Source organism: Canis lupus, chromosome 3 (assembly GCF_011100685.1).
Source record: "Canis lupus familiaris isolate Mischka breed German Shepherd chromosome 3, alternate assembly UU_Cfam_GSD_1.0, whole genome shotgun sequence".
In the NCBI taxonomy this organism is placed as follows: domain Eukaryota; kingdom Metazoa; phylum Chordata; class Mammalia; order Carnivora; family Canidae; genus Canis; species Canis lupus.
Window position 1 is genome coordinate 14866790 of NC_049224.1, and position 23786 is coordinate 14890575.

Sequence of the window (23786 nt, forward strand, 5' to 3'; positions counted from 1 at the left end):
GATGCAAACATAATACACATAATGTGCTCTAGCAGTTTAAAACACTGGCATTTGAAACAAGAAAAAGTAAACCGCAGTTGAGATGGCCTCTACACAGCGCTTTACCCTAACAGGCTGTGATATCTTGAACAAGTTAGTTACACTCTTTAGCCTCAATTTCCCTGTCTTTAAATACAAAGTAGCTTCCATTTCTACCTACAATTGTAGGGTTATCATTAAATAGCACTTAAGGACATCGCAAAGAAAAGTAGGACTAACCACCACGCTTTGCAAAATTTGTACCTCCTTCATAACCTTGACACAGCTCACCTCTGCTCTTTGCCAAGGAAAGCCCAAAGCTCTCTCAGATTAATGACAATGAAATTCACTGCCTTTGTGTCACTCTGCAATGCTTGCTGATTGACATTATGACAAAACAATATTAGCATAAACTGAGGACTTCTGTTTAGCTAATGACTTAAATTGAATGCTTCAACTCAGCAAATCAAGAAACAAATGCTTTACAGTACAGAAAATGATGTCTGTGAACATGCATGGAATTCTTGAAATTGGAAACTGCCAAAAAGATTTAATTAGGTACAAGAATAATTCTAGCAGATAAGGTAACACACACAAAACAATTTTTATGAATTTACACAATTCAAATGTTAAATAAAACATGATTTGCTAAGTTTAAAGCTGGTTCTAATATTTCGACTGAAGCTATAATTTATTGCAGACTGATTCACCAAATATGTTTATTTATAAATTTGAACAAAAGTCTTCGAGTTAAACATGGATAAATCTGTTTTTATAAACATCAGTATCTCCTGAGTAAATTCTTATTTTTGATAGTCCTTTGGTGATTTAGTACAACGGTGAAGATACCAGTTTTGTGAATGTTTTCAGCTACAAATAAGCAATTTAATTTATAAAATCAAATGGATAAAAAACAAATGCTCCATAATGAGAACATATTTTCTATCCCCAATGATTCTATGGTCTATAAAGTATATACAGGGACGCCTGGGTGGCTCAGCAGTTGAGCGCCTGCCTTCGGCCCAGGGCATGATCCTGGAGACCTAGGATCAAGTCCCATGTCGGGCTCCCTGCATGAAGCCTGCTTCTTTCTCTGCCTATGTCTCTGCCTGCCTCTCTCTGTCTCTCATGAATAAATATTTTTTAAAAAGTATATACAAAGACATGTTAATTAATGAGAATGTTATCAGTTTTATCTTAGAAGTATTACACAAGTATTAAACTCAACTGGCAAGGAAGTATAGATAGTTCTATTTATGATGAATATTTTCGAATTCTATGTGTATAACCTTATTTCTTTTTCAACAAGACACATGTATGAGAAAATGGCTACTCACTTGGTTCCTGCCACTAATTCAACTACTTGATCACAAAGAGTAGCTATACACAGAAATAATTCTCCTTTTTTAATGCCCAATTAAAAAAACATAGGGCCCTCAAAAGAAATTTCTTTTTATAAGACTCAGACACCCCTCTAACAGAATTTTTAAAAACCATTAAGGACTTCTGTTTCTGGTAATGGAGGCCTAAGTAATTCAAATCAATGACCTTATAGAAGAAAACTGAAAATGTTGAATAAGATATGTAAAACATCTTCCCAAAGATAACTTGTTATGTAAAACACAACTTCTGGAAAGTTATAAAGAATCGCTAAATCAAGATCTGGGAAGAAGGTAAAAAGCCAAACAGGCACTCAAAACTAGTGGACTTTGCCCTATGGACATCTGCTGACCCCAAAGAAAGAGTTGAGATACAGAAGCATGGTTTTTGGAGCCTAGAGGAAAAGGAGTATAAATGTTATAGCCCAAGGCCTAGTAAGCGATATAAAAATACATGCATTTTATAGCCTTGTACTTCCATAAGGTATTTTTAAAAACAAGAACTTTGTACACAAAAAATCCTGCATAAAATCAATTTTAAAAACCTTTTAAAATAGGTTCCTTAAGAATTGAAACACACAAAATTAAAAAAAAAAATCTAGAATAAGTGAATACAGACTTCTTAGCACTAATGATCAAATAACTGTCCCCAGCTACTACACTGAAATGTGTGATGATGAAGAAACCAGCTTCTAAGCGTCTTTTACAATAAAACTAAATAAACTAAATAGAAAACAATGATACATTTGGTTAGATTTTAGTTTTATTCAAATTGTTCAAAGAATAAAGACAAAAGAGGCAGAACAGGCCATTATTCATTTACAAATCAATTCTACTTACATCATTAGACTTGCATTTTTCCTTGTGAGAATATATAGTCCACTCCAAAAGCATATTTACTGGTTTGGTCAAAAGCCCAGAGGCCTCATTTCCTGACCAAAAGATTTCAAGAAGAATTGCCTTTCCTGTTATTTTCAGACTCTGAGAATCTGACCAGTCATACAACCTAATGAAAATATGAATCAAAGTATATCTTTAATGCCAACTTGGTCACTATTGTTGTTAGGCATAATACTTCTTGCCATAATACAAAAAGATCCAGTGGTTTCTAGATATAGAAAAGGCATCATATATAAAGATTATAACTTACAGTTAAAAAAAGAAAATATAAACAATGGCCACAATTCAATATAATGACCAACAAATACGAACAGTAATCTAACTATGTTTTAGAGCATACACAAAACTTATCATGGATATTACAGATTCAATGTTTAAAAACCTAGTAGAAAAAAACAACAAACCTGATGGAACTTTTACTTAAGGATTCAATTACTTAAGAATTAAGAAAAAACATAAGCCCTGAAAAATAGAACAAAATCCTACTTATCTAAATGTCTAAGTTAGTGAAAAACAAATATGTGAACTAAAGAGAAAGAACATAAAAAACTTTACTGCTAAAAACCGAAAAAAACCATTACTGCTACTGAAGAACTATGCATGCAACTGTGTTTTAAAAACAATCTAAACTAGAAAACAAAGTGACTCTTTAAAAGTATGTACATGAATTAGAAAAATGGTATATAAAACAATATAAACATAAAAAAATTTTTCTTTGTGATTAAACTTACTTTTGGCTCAGATGTCGCACTTCACTTTCCACCAAATTAAAGAAGAATTTGAGCAGGGTCAGGTAGAGCACCTTCGTACCAATAATATTTTTTGAAATTTGATGGCAAAAACTTTCATTGTAAAGACAAGACCTGAAAAACATACAGCCAGTAATTTGTGACATACAAGCAATTCAATGAATACTCTGTGGACAAAGTAATTCTTTTTTTGTATAGAATCCGAATGAAATTTCCTTCAACAAAATATAAAGTTAATCAACAAAATTTTATCAATATGTTCTCTTCCTTTAAAAAGTAACACATGTCAAATATCTCAGGACATTTAGTTTTTAGTAATACAGATCTAATTTCTCTATTCTTCACTGATTGTAAAGATTAATAACCTAATGGTACTCTCTTCATTATTTTACTGACAAAGAACAAAAAATTATGTATTACATTAAATGCTTTCAATTCAGATGACCACCTACACTCTCATTTTATAAATACTTTTTACAGTCCTCGTCTTATGCAAGAGTTTTTGTTATTATTCAGTAAAATGAAAGTCATTTAGGGCTGTGTGTGTGTGTGTATGTGTGTGTGTGAGAGAGAGGGGAGGGGGGAGAGCAAGCACTGTGGGGTGGGGACAGAGGGAAAGGGAGAGAGAATTCCAAACAGGCTCCATCCACACCCAGCACAGAGCCCGATGTGGGGCTTTATCTCATGACAGAGACCTTGACCTGAGCCTAAATCAAGAGTTGGATGCTTAACTGAATGAGCCACCCAGGCCCCCCCAATTAGGGCTGTTTTCTAATAGTTTAAAAATATTTATTTTCTTTCTATCTACTATAGCAGTCCTCCAAAAGAACTTTTGGTGATAATGGATATGTTCTACTGAACATGTGAAATGTGGACTCTGCAACTGAGGATTTGAATTTTTAATTTTTTAATCTTAAATTTAAATGTGGCTACATGTGGCTACTGGCTACTGGGCTGGAGAGCAAAATTGTGTGTGTGTGTGTGTGTGTGTGTGTGTGTGTGTGTGTTTTATAGAGAACATACAGGGCAGCCCAGGTGGCTCATGGTTTAGCGCCACCTTCAGCCCAGGGTGTGATCCTGGAGACCCGGGATTGAGTCCCACATCAGGCTTCCTGCATGGAGCCTGTTTCTCCCTCTGCCTGTGTCTCTGCCTCTCTCTCTCTCAGTGTCTCTCATGAATAAATAAAACCTTAAAAAATAAATAAATAAATAAATAAATAAATAAATAAATAAATAAATAAAACATACAATTACTCAGAAATCGGACTAAAAAAGAAATTCTAGGTAACAATACTTACTATAGTAATCTTCCAACTTTATTATCAATTATATAAACCATGTACTTGCAACTTTCTACCTCTGTCTCCACCTTTCCCACCTTCTTTTTGAATACCACATTGTTTGGTGAGGAAGGTTCTTAATAACTATTATATTTAACAATATTTATTTATTTATTATTTTTTTAAAATTTATTTTATTTTTTTTATTTATGATAGTCACATAGAGAGAGAGAGAGAGAGAGAGAGAGGCAGAGACACAGGCAGAGGGAGAAGCAGGCTCCATGCACCGGGAGCCCGACGTGGGATTTGATCCCGGGACTCCAGGATCGCGCCCTGGGCCAAAGGCAGGCGCCAAACCGCTGCGCCACCCAGGGATCCCTATTTAACAATATTTAATACTCAAATCTCTCCTAGAAGATTCTCTACATCTATATAGTTAGTCTATCCGAAAACTGCCAGAGATGGATACCATATTATCTTTCATTTTTTCTTTTTAAATATATATTGTAACAGTGCACCTGGGTAGCTCAGTTGGTTAAGCAACTGCCTTCGGTTCGGGTCATGACCTCAGGGTACTGAGACTGGCCCCATGTGGGGCTCCCTGCTCAGCTGAGAGTCTGCTTTTCCTTCTCCCTCTACCCCTTCTCCCTGCTTGTGCAGACTCTGTCTCCCAAATAGAAAAAATCTTAAAAATATATGTATGAAAAAAAAATTATATATATATGTATGATATATGTTTAATAGTAGACTAATATTATCCATCTCATCTATATGCCCACCACTTCCCTTAACACCTGACTCCCAGTGAAACCATGTTTTTTTGAAATGAAATCTGCGTATTAAAGTCTACTTTTAATTCTACCCCCTGTTGCATCAATGAATTCATCCAAACATTTATTAAGCATTTATTACATTCCAGATATTATATTAAGCATTAAGGACAGAGATATTTAAAACTGAGCATCTAAGTGAAGAGATGGAGGGATCCCTGGGTGGCGCAGCGGTTTGGCGCCTGCCTTTGGCCCAGGGCGCGATCCTGGAGACCCAGGATCGAATCCCACATCGGGCTCCCTGTGCATGGAGCCTGCTTCTCCCTCTGCCTATGTCTCTGCCTCTCTCTATTTCTCTCTCTGTGACTATCATAAATAAATAAAAATTAAAAAAAAAAATAAGTGAAGAGATGGAAAAACATTTATCATACAAAAGAAGTGAAAAGAAAGCTGGGGTAGTAAAACTTAGACAAAACAGACTTTAAAACAAAGACTATATAACAAGAGACAAAAGATATAATCATAAAGGAGATAATCCAAGAAAAATATTTAACAATTAGAAGTATTTATGCACCCAATATGGGAGCCCCCAAATACATTAAGCAACTATTAAACAGACATAAAGCAAGAAATTCAGAGTAATACAGTAATCATAGGGGACTTTAACATCTCACTTAGAGCACTGGATAGATGAGACAGAAAATCAGCAAGGAAATAGTGTCACTGAATGTCACTGAATGACACATTGGCTCAGATGGATCTAACAGATACATTCAGAACACTCCATCCAAAACCGGTAAAATATCCCTTCTTCTCAAATGTACATAGAAATTCTGCAGAACAGATCACATATAAGGCTAGAGAACAAGTCTCAACAAATTCAAAAAGACTGAAGTGTTATCATGCATCTTTTCCAACCACACAGTAGGAATCTAGAAATTAACCACAAAAAGAAATCTGGAAACAACACAAATACATGTAGGTTAAATAACATGCTACTGAACAACGAATACGTCAACCAAAAAACTAAAGGGGAAACAAAAAAAATACATGGAGACAAATGAAAATGAAAATACAATGGTCCAAAATCTTTGGGAGATAGCAAAAGCTGTTCTGAGATTATAGCAATAGAGTCTCAAAGAGAGCTCTCAAATAAACAGCTTAACCTTACACCTAAGGAGCTAGAAAAAGAACAAAGCCTAAAACCAGCAGAAGGAAGGAAATAATAAAGATTAGAGAAGAAATAAATCAAACAGAGACTAAAAATCCAATAGAACAGTTAAATGAAACCAGGAGATGGTTCTTTGAAAAGATGAACAAAACTGGAAAAACCTTTAGCTAGATTCAGTTAAAATTGAGAGAAAATAAATAAATAAATAAATAAATAAACAAACAAGTAAATAAAATTGAGAGAGGACTTAATTTCAGAAATGAAAAAGAGAAGAAATAATAATTGACAGCACAGAAACAGATTATAAGGAAGTATGAAAAATTATATGCCAACAAATTGGACAACCTAAAAGAAATGGATAAATTCCTAAAACATACAACCTTGCAAAAGCTGAATCAGAACTAGAAAATCTGAACAGAATGATTTCTAGCAGTGAAGTTGAAGCAGTATTAAAAAATCTCCCAACAAATAAGTCCAGGACCAGATGATTTCCCAAGTGAATTCTACCAAACTTTTAAAGAGGATTCAAAACTTCCTCTTCTCAAACTATTCCAAAAATTAGAAGAGGAAGGAAGGCTTCCAAATTCATTGTGAGGCCAGCATCACCTTGATACCAAAACTGGATTAAGACGTCATACACAAAAAAGAAAACTACAGGTCATTAAGTGATGAATATAGATGCAAAAATTCTCCAAATATGAGCAAACCAATTCGCCATGATCAAGTGGGATTTATTTCCAGGATGCAAGAGTGGTTCAATTTTCACAAATCAATCAACATGATACATCACATCAATAAGAGAAAGGATAAAAATCATGATTATTTCAATAGATGCAGAAAAAGCATTTCACAGATTACAATATCTATTCATGAAAAAACCTCTCAACAAAGTAGATTTAGAGGGAGAATACCTTAACATAATAAAGGCCATTTATGAAAAACCCAGAGCTAACATCGTCCTTAATGGTAAAAAATGGACAGCTTTACCTCTATGATCAAGAACAAGGATGTCCTTCCTCTCTCACCACTTTTATACAACATAGTACTGTAAGTCCCAGTCATGTACTCAAACAAGCTAAAAAGAACTAAAAGGCATCCAAATTTGAGAGGCAGAAGTAAAACTTTCACTGTTTATAGATAACATGATAGTGTATATATATATAGAAAAACTACACCAAAAAACTACTAGAACTGATGAATGAATTCAGTCAAATCCCAGGATACAAAATCAATATACAAAGATGTTTTATTTCTATACATTAAGAAAACAATTCCATTTAAAAATGCACCAAAAAGAATAAAATTACAGGAATACATTTAACTAAGGAAGTGAAAGACCTGTACTTCAAAAACTTTAAGACATTGATGAAAGATACTGAAGAAGATACAAAGAAATGGAAAGATATTCCATGCTCATGCATTGGGAGAACCAGTATTGTTAAAATATTCATACTATTCAAAGCAATCTACAGATTTAACACAATCCCTAGGAGAATATAAAGTTTTCCTAAAACTAGAAAAAAATAATGCTGAAATTTATACAGAAACACAGAAGACCTCAAATAGCCATAGCATAAAAAGAATAAAACTGGAGGTTTCACAGGACGCCTTAGTGGCCCAGTCAGTCAAGTGTCCAGCTCTTGGTTTTGGTCAGGTCATGATCTCCAGGTTATGAGATTAACCCCTGCATTGGGCTCCATGCTCAGCACAGAGCTGCTTGAGATTCTCCCCCTTCCCTACACCCCCCACCCCCACTTGCATGCTCTTTCTCTAAATAAGTAAAATCTTAAAAAAACAAAACAAAACAAAAAAACACTGGAGGTATCTCAGTACTAGATTTCAAGGTTTATTACAAAGTTGTAGTAATCAAAATAGTATGGATACAAAGACACATAGGTCAATGGAACAGAGTAGAAAGCTCAGAAATAAACCCATAATTACAAAGTCACTTAATCCACTGCAAAGAAGGCAAGAATATATGAGAAGACAATCTCTTCAACAAACGGTGCTGGGAAAAGTGGACAGCTATATGCAAAAGAATGAAACAGGACCACTTTCTTACACCATACACACACACAAAAACAAAATGGGCTAAATGTGAGACCTGAAACCATAAAATTCCTAGAAGAAACCATAAAATTCCTAGAAGAAAACACAGGCAGTAATCTCTAACATCAGCTGCAGAAACATTTTTCTAGGTATGTCTCCTAAGGTAAGCAAAACAAAAACAAAATTAAACTATGGGAATTGCATCAAAATAAATGAAAAGACAAACAATGGGAGAAGATATATGAAAATGATGTATATAATAAGAGGTAAATATCCAAAGTATATTAAGATTTTTTTTTTTAAGACTTTATTTATTTATTCATGAGAGACAGAGAGAGAGGCAGAGACACAGGCAGAGGGAGAAACAGGCTCCATGCAGGGAGACTGACGTGGGACTTGATCCCAGGTCTCCAGGATCACGCCCTGGGCTGAAGATGGCACTAACCCACTGAGCCACCAGGGCTGCCCAAGTATATCAAGAATTTATGGAACACCACCCAAAAAACAAATAATCCCCTAAAAATGGGCAGAAAATGGAGTGCCTGGGTGGCTCAGGCAGTTAAGCATCTGCCTTTGGCTCAAGCCATGATCTCCGGGTTCTGGGATTGAGTCTCACATGGGGCTCCCTGCTCAGCTCCCCCTCTCCCCCCCGTTACCCACTTGTGCTTGCTTTCTCTAATGTGCTCTCTCTCAAATGAACAAGAAATTTTTTTTTTAATTTTGTTTAGATTTTATTTATTTATTCATGAGAGAGAGAGAGAGAGAGAGAGAGAGGGGGGAAAGACACAGGCAGAGGAAGAGTCAAGCTCCATGCAGAGAGCCTGATGTGGGACTCGATCCCGGGACCCCGGGGTCACGCCCTGGACCAAAGGCACGCGCCAAACCGCTGAGCCACCCAGGCGTCCCGAACAAGAAATTAAAAAAAAAAAAAAAAAAAAAAAAAGGGCAGATGATATGAAAAGACATTTCTCCAAAGAGGACATGCAGATGGCCAAAGATGTATGAAAAGATGCTCAACATCACTAATCATCAGAGAAATGCAAATCAAAACTACAATGAGATTATCATTTCACATATAACAGAATGGTCAAAATCAGAAACACATGAATCAAGTTTGGCAAGAACACAGAGAAAAAGGAACCTTCATGCAACTGGTGGTAATGCAAGCTGGTACAGCCACTGTGGAAAATAGGGAGGCTCTTCAAAAAATTTTAAAAATTAAAAATTATGATCCAGTAGTCTGCTACTGGGCATTTGCCCAAGGGAAATGAAAACACTAACTGGAAAAGATATATGCACTGTGTTTACTGCAGCATTATTTATAATAGCCATGGTATGGAAGCAACCCAAGTATGCATTTAGACATGAATGAATAAAGATGTGGTAGATATAAAGGAATATTACTCAGCCATAAAAAAACATAAAATCTTGCCATTTGCAACAATATGGATGAACCTAGAGGGTATAATGCTAAGTGAAATAAATCAGTCAGAGAAAGCCAAATACCACATATAAACTAACAAAGAAAAAAAGATACAAATAAAAGAAACCAAACTCTTAAATATACAGAACAAACTGGTCATTGCCAGAGGGGAGGAAGATGGGTGGATGGCAATAATTGATGATGGGAATTAATGCGTACACTCATCATGATGAACAATGAGTACTATGAAGAACTGCTGAATCTTTATATTGTTATATCTGAAACTAATAGAACCTTGTATGTTAATCAAAATTTTAAAAAGCTTAAAAAATTGAGCACTTTTGAGAAAGTAAGAAGTTGATTTGAGTGACAAACTTAACTGAAAAGAAAGGGCAAAATTTTTGTACTGGCATAAGTTACAAGTTAATTAGGAGTTGGCTAAATATTCGTGGGGTGCAGAATGGAGGTATATTTAGGCAGAGAAAATATAAGAGCAAAGAAATAGGAAATGAAAAAGAGTTCAGTCACCGGGCCCTTTTGGGAAAATAATGAAGATGGGAAGGAGACACAGCACGTAAATCACGGAAGGTCTTACATGTTTTGCTAAGGAGTTTCAAGGGTCTCTTATACATGATATGTAAGTTAACTGAAAATGGTCATCTGGAAAATGACACATCATTTTGGAAAGAGTATCCTGAGGTACTTTGGAAGATAAAGGGAAAAAAAGTAGAATCAAGAGCAATAAAGCAGGTATTGCAATAGTTTAATAAGAAACAATGAGGGCTTTTAAATAATGGTGATGATAGTAAAGAAAAGAAGCAGATTTGGAAATTAGGAAGCACATCAGCCCCATACCCCATATATCCTCACATTCGATACCAGTGCTGGGCTAGTACTGTTGTTGTGTTAGAAATTGTGTTTATATCTCAGTCACCTTCAAAAGTGAAGGAAATGTTTTTTATTTATCTTTTTATCCCCAGAGTGTAGCATAGTGCCTGGCTCCCAATAAGTACTCAATAAACATTTGTTGAAAGAATGAATAAATGCATGCTACCCAGATGATTATCTCACTTCAAATATATCATAACCAAGAAAGAAAATGAATCTTTATCATCTCAAAGAGATACGCAGAGTTCAAGCCTTTTCCTAGCTAGTCAAATATCCTTTCTCTCACTACTAGGAGCCTTAAAACTGAACACTTGGATAAAAATAAAGTACTTTCTAGACAAAAGCAGGCTGAATCAGATACATGCAGCTATCAGAGAAGAAAAACAATTTGTGATTTTGGTAGAAGAGAAATAAAAGGATTTCCAGAGAAACATTTTCAAGACAAAGGAAAAATCTAGGAAGATGACATGCAGAGACATGAAAGGGATGACTAGGAAATGGCTTCAAAATTCAGATTTCTAGCTGAAAAAAATGTAACAAAAAACACCAGAAGAGATAATGTATACAAGTGTTTATACTTTGATTATCAAAATTTGATAACCATATTCAATAAATTTTAATTAGATTTTAAAATAATATGTACACACATTGTTAAATAAAAACAATAAGAAATGAAAACAATGATTTGGCTTTCCTGTTTCATGTATTCATTAATTAAAAAAAAATTTTTTTGCAAAATAAACTAAATGACAAACATGACCAATCTAGACTTAGTCCCTTCATTTTTAATTTTTTTTATTTTCATATTCTATTTTTTTTGAGGGTGGGGGAGAGAGAGAGAGAGAGAGAGAGATAATGCACAAGTAGAGAGAGGGAGAGTGTGAATCCCAAGATGGCTCCATGCCCAGCATGGCACCCAACATGGGGCTCAATCTCATGACCCTGAGATCATGATCCAAGGCGAAATCGAAAGTCAGATGCTTAACTGACTGAGCCACCCAGGTGCCCCTGGATTTGGCCCTTTTGTAAGAGGTTTACAATAAATATAATACACAAACATAAACACTTTTTTCAAAAGTAAAATTTACTTATTTCATTTGTATCTAAAACATAACACAGCACAATTATGAGATAAAATTTAGTATCCTCACATGTCAAATTCCTTACCTGATAAGCACTTCAATTAGAGACCATGCTCCTTTCATACAAGTTGGACACTGAAACAGCTCCAGGTAATATCGCGACATGGCTGGAGACTTCCAAGGAGGATGTAGGTGAAGGAGAGCTGACAATATATGAAAGTATCGGCCAGAAAATGTATCTATGTTATCCTATTATTTAAAAATAAATAAATAATTATAACTAAAAGTACACTTTCACCAGTTAATTCAGTCTAAAACTATAATAACTCTGACCTACCTTTCTGGCCAAACATATGTGTTTGGACAAAAGAAATCAATTGGAAGTTATAATATTTGGCTAGTGAAATACTACAACTGAGAAAGGCACATTCTAAAGACATTGGGTAATCCCAGCTATTGAGACTACTAAGAAATGTTCATTTTACTTTTCATGATTATAGTGAGATTGAGAGTTCCCAGATTAAAAAAAAAAAAAAAAAAAGAAAAGAAAAAGAGTTCCCAGATGTGATCTGAAAGGAATTAAAGGTATGAAGCTCTTCATGTTATCACCAACATTAGTCTGACACAGCTTACACCTGTTATTTCTTCAAATTGGCACTGTGATGAACATAATTAGAAAGCTACCTTTGAAAAGCTGTTCTCAGTTTTCACAGTTTAAGGAATATGTTTATTATCTTTGTGTACTGTGAATAAAAATGATTATTATCACTGTATAAATGGCTTTCTAGATCACTCTTACCAGATTTTTATGTTAGATACTTCACTGCCACAGAAAAAATTCAGATAAATTTTTCCCAAGATAAAATTATCTTGGAGATTCTAAGAAAATAAATTAAATCACTCAGAGTAGTAACTAGAAAATAGTTTAAAAATAGGAATGGGCATCTCAGGTGTCCTCACTGGGACCCACCAAAGAGAGTTGATGTCCAGTCCTATAATCCTTATGGGGGGAGATCCACAGTCCTACCTGGATACACACAGGAAAACAGGCCTTCACAAAAGTGCAATCTCTTAGGTTCATGATGGGGTTATTCAGAATGAACACCCAATGGAGATAGACTCTTCTCCCCTCTGCACCTTCTTCTGCATCAACTGCCCTGAAGCTGTACCTTCCTCCTCCCCAATAGTAGAATATACTTCTCCACTCTAATCCAGGGTCTGAGGGATTGCAGAATGACTCAATTTCTTTGGTGCATTTATAAAATAGTTCACTTGGTGATGACAGGGAAGATCACCGACAGTACTGCCCTGCTTTTTCTGACATCCTGTACCAGGTAATTGTGTTTTTTTAAGTCTTATAATATATAATCGGCATAATTTCACCTCCTCAATTTGGACGAATTCTGGGACATAACCAAGATCAGACTAGATCTCCATGAACTCACCGAAGGAAAATAACCCTTGTGAGATGACCCTACAGCACTCAACACTTTCTTTTGTGACAACCAGTCCTTGCTGTTTAACTTAAAATTTCTGTAACTCCATTAAGAGTCCATTTTGTCTCTCATTGTGAGGTCAGTTCTATATGACTGTTATCTAATAAAGTGTGATTTTTTAGTAAATGTTTTATAGTAACTCCAAATACAAAATATACCATAAATAAATAAATAAAAGAAATAAACTGTAATAAATGGGTACTATATTTCTATTAAAATGACGGAAAAATACTGAAAAGAGAAAATAAGCTGTAAATATATAAAAAATGAGAATGTTCACATTTTAACATTCTCTCAAGAATTATAAACCCTTAAGTCTGTTCTCACCTGTAGAATGTTCTCTAGTAGAGCATGAAGAAGGCATACAGGAGGGATATAATGTGCTTGTAAAGAGGAAAGTTCTTCAATTGCTTCTTTAAAAAACTGTCCTTCTATGAGACTTTCAATTAAATTCAATACACCCCTGGGAAATTCAGCATTTTTAACCTAAAAAAAAAATAAAAGATTCTATGGCTCAAAGAAGAAAAAATTCTGGGAGCAAATCTTGAATAAGGACACTTAAAATTTTCTTATCTGTAAAATGAAGATAATTCCTGTCTTCACAACTTCACGATTGTTACGTGGTTAAGATTATCTTACTTTATTGTTCTGTAACTATAAGGTGCTACAAAATATACATTATTAGTTGATTTATTATTCTCTGTTGCCTTAAATAGTAAGGGGAAATATCACTAAAAGAAAACTTTGAAAGACATTTGCAAAGTATAGCTGATCATGAGGAAACTTCAGGGAGATCTATAGCTACACATAGTTCTTTAGAGGCAAAATTATGTTTTAGTCTTTTTTTTTCTTTTAAACTTAAAAGCAAACTATATCCATTAAGATATACTATACTAAATATATTAAGATATTATTAAGCACAGTATTTGCAAAAGGTTACAACTGCTATAGTGTCACAGAATCACTCTGAGGATGCACATTAATATAACTCATGAAATACATTCCCCTTGGTCAAAATGTTTTGAACAGTAAAAATAACTAAACTGAATTAGTGGAGAATCAAAAATACTCTGAAAGACTACATGAAATAAATTCTAAAGAAATGAATAATGATATAAAGGAAATAATATACTTTTAAAATATTATATTGAAAATTTAATCCAGAAGTAATTGTGAAAGCCATGGAATGTGATAACCGTGGTACATAACTCCTCCATGATGAGCACAAGTTTTTAATTCTTATCAGTTTGCACTACCATATATAATTTTTCTGGAGCTTTGACAGAATAGTTTTCTTTTTCATTTCTGATTAGAGAAAGTGCATTTCAAATTTGATAGGAAGCTTTGTTATACAGACAACATATTCCTTTATATCAAAGTAACTAAAAACATCAAAACACAAAGCTTATTTTTTGACTCCATCACCACCCTACTCCAAGCCCCTTACCTCGATGTTGTACACTGGTTGTTTATCTATTCTAATGCAGCTGTATCTGATAGCCTACAAAACAGCAACCATATTACCAAAATTAAGCATCTTTTTAGATATAAAAACACATTTCAGTATATAAAAAATAAAACCGTGGGCAAACTTACACAATAGACTCAGGAGCACTTTAATAGCTGTAATTGATCTGATACTGATAAACATTTACTCAGACTAGTATCTTCCATCATTTTTAAAAAAATATTTTATTCATTTATTCATGAGATAGAGAGAAAGAGAGGCAGAGACACAGGCAGAGGGAGAAGCAGGCTCCATTGTAAGGAGCCCGAAGTGGGACTCGATCTCGGGACTCCAGGATCATGCCCTGGGCTGAAGGCAGGAGACAAACCCCTGAGCCACCCAGGGATACCCTTCTTCTATCATTTAAAATAGCAGTCTCATGAGTGAACATTCTCTATTCTTTCTAAAAAATGCAGTCATATTCACTTTGAAGACCTGAAGAGGTCCACTGTCCTTAGTATTTTAATAATTAGAAATATAAATGAGAATATTTTGTATAAAAGTCCACAGAAGAAAAAAAATGTAGTCATGTTTCCTATATAGTAACATATGCATATGTAGTCTTCCTATATCATTTTTTTAAAAAAGATTTTACTTATTTATTCATGAGAGACACACAGAGAGAGAGAGAGAGAGAGAGAGAGAGAGAGAGAGAGAGAGAGGCAGAGACACAGGCAGAGGGAGAAGCAGGCTCCATGCAGGGAGCCTGACGTGGGACTCAATCCGGGGTCTCCAGGATCACGCCCTGGGCTGAAGGCGGTGCTAAACCGCTGAGGCACCAGGGCTGCCCATTCCTGTATCATCTTAATACACCTGGAATTATATATTTGTTTAAAGGATTATACTGGAGAAATATTGTAACCAACATAAAAAGAGATATTGTTCTCATTATATATGGAGTTCTAGATACAATGATATAAAATAACCTAACGAAAACTGAAAAAGAATGTAAGTAAGTAGGTGACAAAGACACAAATGGCAAGTAAAGGTATAAAATATGCTCAAACTTGCTACTGCCAAAGAAACACAAATTAGAACAATGATAAAGCTTTGGCGTCCACCTAGAATGTAGAAGTGAACACCCATAACCCCCTGAGTAAGGGAACAGGAAAACAAAATCTTTATCACTGGAGAAAGAAAAGATCATGGTCCCAGATCATTAGCAATTCTCTACCACTGGGGGCAGGCAAGATCACCGAGAAGATCCTCCCCCGCCCCCCCAACTCTGAAGGCTGAGCCAGGAAAACAGAAAAGGGCCTCATTCTTTTATCAGGCTAGCAAGCATTTTACTTTTTAATTTTTTATTCTTTTTTAGAGAGGAAGACAGAGAAAGAGAGAAAAGGGGGTAAGGTAAAGAGACAAATCTTAAGCAGGCTCCATTGAACATGGAGCTGGACACTGGGCTAGATCTCAGAACCCAAAGATCATCATGGTCTATAAACATCTAATTTATCCATAGCTTCACTGAGCTATAAATGGCAGAGAATTCAGCATATTTATTAAATGTACAAATACATTACTGTTCATAACAATTTAATAAACTGAGAAAATGTTAAGATACATTAAAGATAATGAGTCATAACTATTATTATTGTTTTTTGGTTCTATTAGAGAAGGATAGGAAACTATAGAAAATTTTAGTATGCCAAGCTCTACCTGAGCTCTGTATATGTGCTTCCTTAAGTCATTTTTTATTTCAGCAATATCCACATCTGTCTCGACATCCTTGGTTTTTGATTCTTTGGCACGATCAGCAAAAACAGAATTCTTCATTTCTTTCTGCATACATGTGAAAGTACTTTAGACAGTGTATTAAAGACATTATCACAAAGGTTAAGTACCATAAAAAAACAAGAGAATACAAGAACACATTCATGCAGCATTGTCAACAACAAAGATCCTTACAATCATATTTTATAAAAATTACACAATGTATTTAACTCAACAGCAAAGAAACAATCCAATCATGAAATGGGCAAAAGATATGAACAGAAATTTTCACTAAAGAAGACATACACATGGCCAATAAGCACATGAGAAAATGCTCTGCATCGCCTTCCATCAGGGAAATACAAATCAAAACCACCTCATACCAGTGAGAATGGGAAAATTAACAAGACAGGAAACAACTGTTGGAGAGGATGTGGAGAAGGGGGAACCCTCTTGCACTGTTGGTGGGAATGTGAACTGGTGCAGCCACTCTGGAAAACTGTGTGGAGGTTCCTCAAAGAGTTCAAAATAGAACAGCCCTACGACTCTGCAATTGCCCTGCTGGGGATTTACCCCAAAGATACAGATGCAGTGAAATGCCAGGACACCTGCACCTTGATATTTATAGCAGCAATGTCCACAATAGCCAAACTGTGGAAGGAGCCTCGGTGTCCATAGACAGATGAATGGATAAAGAAGATGTGGTCTATGTATACAATGGAATATTATTCAGCCATTAGAAACGACAAATACCCACCATTTGCTTCGATGTGGATGGAACTGGAGGGTATTACGCTGAGTGAAATAAGTCAATCGGAGAAGGACACATATATGGTCTCATTCATTCGGGGAATATAAAAATTAGTGAAAGGGAATAAAGGGGAAAGGAGAGAAAATGAGTGAAAATATCAGTGAGGGTGACAAAACATGAGAGACACCTAACTCTGGGAAATGAACAAGGGGTGGTTGAAGGGGAGGTGGGCGGGGGGGTTGGGGTGACTGGGCACTGAGGGGGGCACTTGGCAGGATGAGCACTGGGTGTTATGCTAAATGTTGGCAAATTGAACTCCAATAAAAAAAATTTTTTTTTAAATTACACAATGAAATAAAAAGTTTTAAAAAAAGGTAAACATTTTAATTTGCAGTTTTACCTGGGTAAAAGAGGTTCCCAAGGTTTTAACCTGTTCCCAATCTTTGGTGGGAAGGAAGTATTCCCCAACCCCTTTGTTGACATAGTCCCATATAACACAATTCATTATTTATCTTTATCTTTTTTTTTCTGGAGATCCTTCTGAATATATGTATATGAACATGCTGTAGTTTAGATAAAATGAAGTTATACTCTAGAATAATTAACTCAAGAAGGACCTCTTGATTCAAAAGACAAGCTATTAAAAATGATCTGTATTATACCAGGAAAGAGCAAGATAAAAACTAAAATTTAGATTAGAATACATTACCCAAATCATATACACATGTAGTCCTAAGGTATTTTTCATTTTAGAAATTTTAGCTTCTTTGTTTCTTCTTTTTTGTGACATTCAGGCAAAACATAAGATACTTGAATATCCTGATTATTAATTCACATTTCCTCATGTATGCATGTTAAAAATACTGTCCTTATAAGCCAAAGTTAATTATAACATTAGTCATGAATATAACAGATCAACTGAAAATAGGTTATATTTGACACATTAAGCATAAATTATGAAAATAAGATTATGTCTATAATATGGAAGCCAAAGAAAATGACCTGTTTAGCTTAGTTTATAAAATTTTACCTGATCTCTGTATACGTGCTTTCTTGAGGTACTTCTAATTTTGTTATGTTCGATGTCTTTCCTGGAATCTCTTTCATTTTCTTTTTTGCGTTTTTTCCTCAAAGTATAGCTCCTTTGTATATCTTCATCCTTTTTCTTAATTTCCTTCTACAAGTATTTAGACAATTAAATCTCAACATGAATGACAGGTTACAAAATCCAAATAAAACTCAAGAGTCTGACTTACAACGTAAGTATACCACATTAAAAAAATAATAGTTTCATATAAGAGGAAATTTCATTCATTGTTAAAGCAGATATACATTAATAAAACATTTTGGAAAACAGCTGGGCATCACCTATTCAGTTAAACGTGCACAATCCTTATTATGACCCAGCAAATCCACCCCAAAGAATATATGCTAGAGCAACTCTTGAACATGTGCACCAAGAGTGAAGGAAGAAAATGTTCATGGCACAACGTTCATACTGCAAAAACCAAGCAAACACAAACCAAGAAAATGAATCCCAAATTTACTTATATCAGTTAAGTAAAATGGTTAAGATACAGCTGTAACTCAATGGATCAATTAAACATTATATACATACTGGTGAAAAAAAAAAAAGAAAAGAAAAAAAGCAAGTCACAGAACACTATCAACACCACAAACTAGAAAAAGTTTGTTAACAAATTTAAACAATATATTGCTAGAGATAAGTACATAGCTGGCAAAACTGTAACGAAATGCAAGAAAACAACACAAATGCCAAGATAGAGGGCACCCACGGGTAAGAGGGAGAAAGAGGATAGTTTGGAAATGACACAGTGGGATCTTAAACTGGTCATGCTGTTTCTTAACCTAGCTGGTGCATACATAGCACTCTTTTGTATTCTCTTTCACACTGTGCATGAACACCTTATAAATTTTTGAACATGTAATTCAGAAGGAACAATTTTATGAATATCATTCCACTTGATAAATTTAGAAAAGTTTTAAAATATAAATTATTTTTCACTTAGGTCTTACCTGAGTTCCACATGTGTGTCTTCTTAAGGCATCTCTCATTTTAACAAATTTTAAACCTTTCCTGGAATCTCTGAGTTTTTCTTTTTTGTGATGTTCAGTCAAAAGAGAACTAACATTAACATCTTCATTGTGATTTTGGATTTCTTTCTACACACATGTAAGAATACTTCAGTTAGACTGTGGATGAAACACAGCCTTAACACAACCAGTGCAAGTCACAATAGAAAAACCCACTCAGGAAGGTAGGTTTTCTAAAACATATATACAAGATTAACTATATAGCAAAGAGCCCTTTAAGTTGTATTACATCTTAGTTACGCTAAAATGAAGCTGAGAAATGTAGATTTTTAGTTCAGAAAGGTTTATATTATGTTCACATACACATTTCATGTAGGTACTTTCATTAACAGAATTTGGTTATCTTCATTTTATTTTTCCAAATATTTCTAAAAATAATTTTAGATTGTAGATCAAATAAGAGTCTTGCCGTGTTAGGTACATCAAATAAAAACACCTCAAAATATCATTTTACAGAACATATAGGTATAATAAAAAGTGGAGTAAGGAGTATTAAAACCATATTGTTTATTCATTATATACTTATATATGCATTATGTTATATATATTCATTTTTATTAGTTACAGGTATACAGTATAGTGATTCAATAATTCTATACATTACTCAGTCTCATCATACCAAGTGTGATCTTAATCCCCTTTACCTATCTCATCTATCCTCCTCCCACCTCCCCTCTGGTGACCATCAGTTCTCTAGGTTCAGGAGCCTTTTTTGGTACAATGAAACTTGTTTTAAAAAACAGAAATTTCTACTTCAATTTCATTGTTCTACAATATAAATCGATGTATTTTCATAATTTCCACATCTTTCACGTAATCTCTATTTGATTCTTTTTTTTCCATGTTAAAAAAAACCCTAAGTTTATTTTAGCAACTCCATCATTTAACATTCCTTTCTGAATTCTTATATGTGTGGCTTACGATTCATTTTTCTCAAATTAGCTCAAAAAGCCTCATATAAAGACCACTTACACATACATGTAGTTCATCATAGAAAGCAGTCTTGTAAGTCACATAAATATCAACTGTACTTTGGAAAGGCCAGAAAAAATTCCATTAATATTTTAATCTATTATAAAGTTTTACCTAATTTCTCCATATATAATTTAAAGCACTGTTGAGTTTATCAAGTTCCAAACAGTTCTTCAAATTCTCTTTGTAAAATTTTTGACAGGTACACTATAAGCAGAATTTTTAATTTCTTTCTATTAACATTTGACAATATTTTAGTTTAGGGGCACCTAGATGGTGCAGTCAGTTGAGCAACCACTCTTGGTTTTGGTTCTGGTCGTGATCTTAGGTTCGGGAGACTGAGCTCCTCGTGGGGCTCCACTCAAGTAGGGAATCTGCTAGTTTCCCTTTCCCTCTGTCCCTGCCCACCTAGTGTGCCCTCTCTCTCTCACACATAAATAAATAAATTTTTAAAAATTTAGTTTAGGGTAATAATAATAGGCAAATGATTTGGTAAATCAACTAAAGAGTCTGATTTGTTAAGATTTATTTATTTATTTGACAGAGAGAGTGCATAAGCAGGAGAAGCAGCAGAGGGAGGAGAAGCAGGCTCTCTGCTGAGCAGGGAGCCCAATGAGGGGCTCGATACCAGGGCCCCGGGATCATGACCTCAGCAGAAGGCAGATGCTTAACCAACTGAGCCACTCACACACTCCAAGAGTCTATTGTATAAAACACAGTAGGAATTTCAGTATAATTAAACATTAGCTATTCTAGCCTTTTTTTGGTTGCTATTTGGTAAGTTTTACATGAGAGCCACATATATGCTTTCTTATTCTCCTTTTCATTGCTCCAAGTTCAGTCTTTCTTGTTCTTCTTATTAAATCAAAATAGAATTCATTTGTGTCATTCAAAAAAATTTTGTTTTATATGCAGCAAAATACTAAACTTTAGATCAGGAATCATGAACATACATATTGCTGTCAGAGAAGAATTCTTTATAAGAAACAGATTTATATTAAACATTCAGGGGAATTTTAAGTAATTCTCGTGTTGAAAACACACTACATATTAGGAACTGTGTGTTTCTATATGCATTATTTCAGTAAGAGTCTCAAAAATAGAGACATAGGGCAATATCTTGAATAAGCTCAAATCATAGATGATAAAACAGAGAACTGGGTTCAAATACTAGCTCTAATTTCAAAATTCGTCTCATTTCTTCCATATATTTCCTCTCAATTATGTAAGAACCAGAAATGTACATTTTTTGGCCCATAAACAGTTTTACCTGGGTTCTACACATGGTCTCTTTTAAGGCACCTTTCATTTCAAGAAATCCCATATCTTTCCAGAAATCTTTGTTTTTTTCCTGATTGCCATGTTTATGCCAAACAGAATTGCTCTGGGAATCTTCATCATTCTGAATTTCTTTCTGTACGTATATATAAATGGTTCAGACAATCAATTAAGCATGATTTCAACAACATGTACTTTTTGTTATGCAACTTCACCTAACTGCAAAAGTAGGTAAAAATCCCCTCTTCTAAATCAAAAGCTATTTAGACAGAAGTAAATTCTTTCAAGAAAAATAATTCAAAACAAAGGTCCTAAATAATAAAGTGATTTCTGTGTATCCTCAAAAAAAAATGCTCTACTGGTCTAGTAACAATCAGTTCTTTTCGTGAATAATCATGAATGGAATTATTTTATCCAGTTCCTGTCAGAGTTAAAGGTACAATACAGACTAAAAAAAGGTTTCAGATTATAGATTACTTCTGGTTATTTTTCAGCTTTTTACTGATAAAACTTCTTGTCTGCAAGTCTTCTACACACATAGAGGAAAAGAGGCTTGAGAGATGAATTCGCAGCTCTTATTTTACTTGAATAGCAATAAACAATTATTTTCACCTATCTCTATCTCAAATATTTAAATTTCTCTTGCCAAGAAATCCAAACTGAATTTATAAAACACCTACTAATGATGTTAAAGACACTTGCATATGTACCTAAACAAAGAAATCTATAAGTTCAGTAAGATAAAGAGATGGAAGTAAAGAGGAGTTCATGATGTATCCCACAATGTACTTAAAGAAGGGTATTCAGAGACTCACTACCTTTATATAGACAGCAGAGAACCACTGTTCTTTTAGGGAACAATGATGATATAAGCTGAAATACATAAGGCCTATGGTATCATCTTTGGTTCCCTATGTAGATATGAGGGTCTTTTAGCAGGCTGCAATCTTCCAATCAAAGAATAATTCCTGCGAGTACCTGACTTTCTTCAGCTACTCAAGAAAGTAAAACTGAAAACTAAGAAAAATGAAGACTTTTCTTCCTTCCTATTCCAGAGATCAAAGAAATACTATGAATGTACAAACAATTTTTGTTAAGGACAACTTGAAGTGGGATATAATTGAGTATCTGGCTTTAAATTTAAACCTGGTTGACAATGAGAGGATAAAATCCTTAAAAACCCAGATCATCAAGAAAGGTCTAAAATACAGAATGAGTTAATCCCATATAGATTCCAGTAACACAGAATACACAAAAGGGCATGCTATTATCAGTAACAACTAGGTAAGAACATATTGTTTTGTTTTGTTTTTTATTTATGATAGTCACAGAGAGAGAGAGAGAGAGAGAGAGAGAGAGAGAGAGAGAGGCAGAGACGTAGGCAGAGGGAGAAGCAGGCTCCATGCGCCGGGAGCCCGACGTGGGATTCAATCCCGGGTCTCCAGGATCGCGCCCTGGACCAAAGGCAGGTGCCAAACCACTGCGCCACCCAGGGATCCCAGAACATATTGTTTTCTAATCCTGAATATATTAACTTACGTATCCATTGCAGATGTAGATATTGACCTGTGACTTAGAGATGTACTATGCAAACACCCTACATAAATTAACTAATTAAAAAATATAACCTGTGACATTTATTTATTTTTTTTAAGATTTTATTTATTTATTCATGAGAGACACAGAGAGAGAGGCAGAGACACAGGCAGAGGGAGAAGCAGGCTCCATGCAAGGAGCCTGACGTGGGACTCAATCCCAGGTCTCCAGGATCACGCCCTGGGCTGAAGGCGGCGCTAAACTGCTGAGCCACCTGGACTGCCCAAACTATGACACTTAGAAGGTTTATAAAATAACCTACTTTTTATAGTTAAATGATCATTGTCTATTTTTTTTTAAAGGGTCTTTTATTTTTTTTTTTTAATTTTATTTATTTATGATAGTCACAGAGAGAGGCAGAGACATAGGCAGAGGGAGAAGCAGGCTCCATGTAGGGAGCCCGACGTGGGATTCGATCCCGGGTCTCCAGGATCGCGCCCTGGGCCAAAGGCAGGCGCTAAACCACTGCGCCACCCAGGGATCCCCGATCATTGTCTATTTTTTCCAAATCACCCAAGTAATTGACTACTTATAATGAAATATATAGAAATTATTTTATTTATCTGTAAATATTCATTTCTTATTCCTTATTTTATAAATACTTCTTTAGTGACAACTGTGTATAGGCATTGGGTTGTCTCCTACACGACCT

At 34.8% G+C, this 23786-nt stretch overlaps 1 protein-coding gene across 3 annotated transcripts in view; it reads right to left on the bottom strand.

The window, feature by feature from the left end:
- Positions 1–23786, bottom strand: part of SLF1 (SMC5-SMC6 complex localization factor 1) — an 84358-nt gene that overhangs the window by 29253 nt on the left and 31319 nt on the right. For all 3 annotated transcript variants that reach the window (XM_038532325.1, XM_038532327.1, XM_038532326.1), the window contains 9 exons: positions 21531–21674; positions 19211–19357; positions 18204–18350; positions 16369–16491; positions 14653–14706; positions 13533–13691; positions 11795–11958; positions 3029–3160; positions 2238–2403 (listed from right to left, as the gene is read on the bottom strand). In XM_038532325.1, coding sequence (XP_038388253.1) covers positions 2238–2403; positions 3029–3160; positions 11795–11958; positions 13533–13691; positions 14653–14706; positions 16369–16491; positions 18204–18350; positions 19211–19357; positions 21531–21674 — 1236 coding nt within the window. The remainder of the gene's footprint in view (positions 1–2237; positions 2404–3028; positions 3161–11794; positions 11959–13532; positions 13692–14652; positions 14707–16368; positions 16492–18203; positions 18351–19210; positions 19358–21530; positions 21675–23786) is intronic.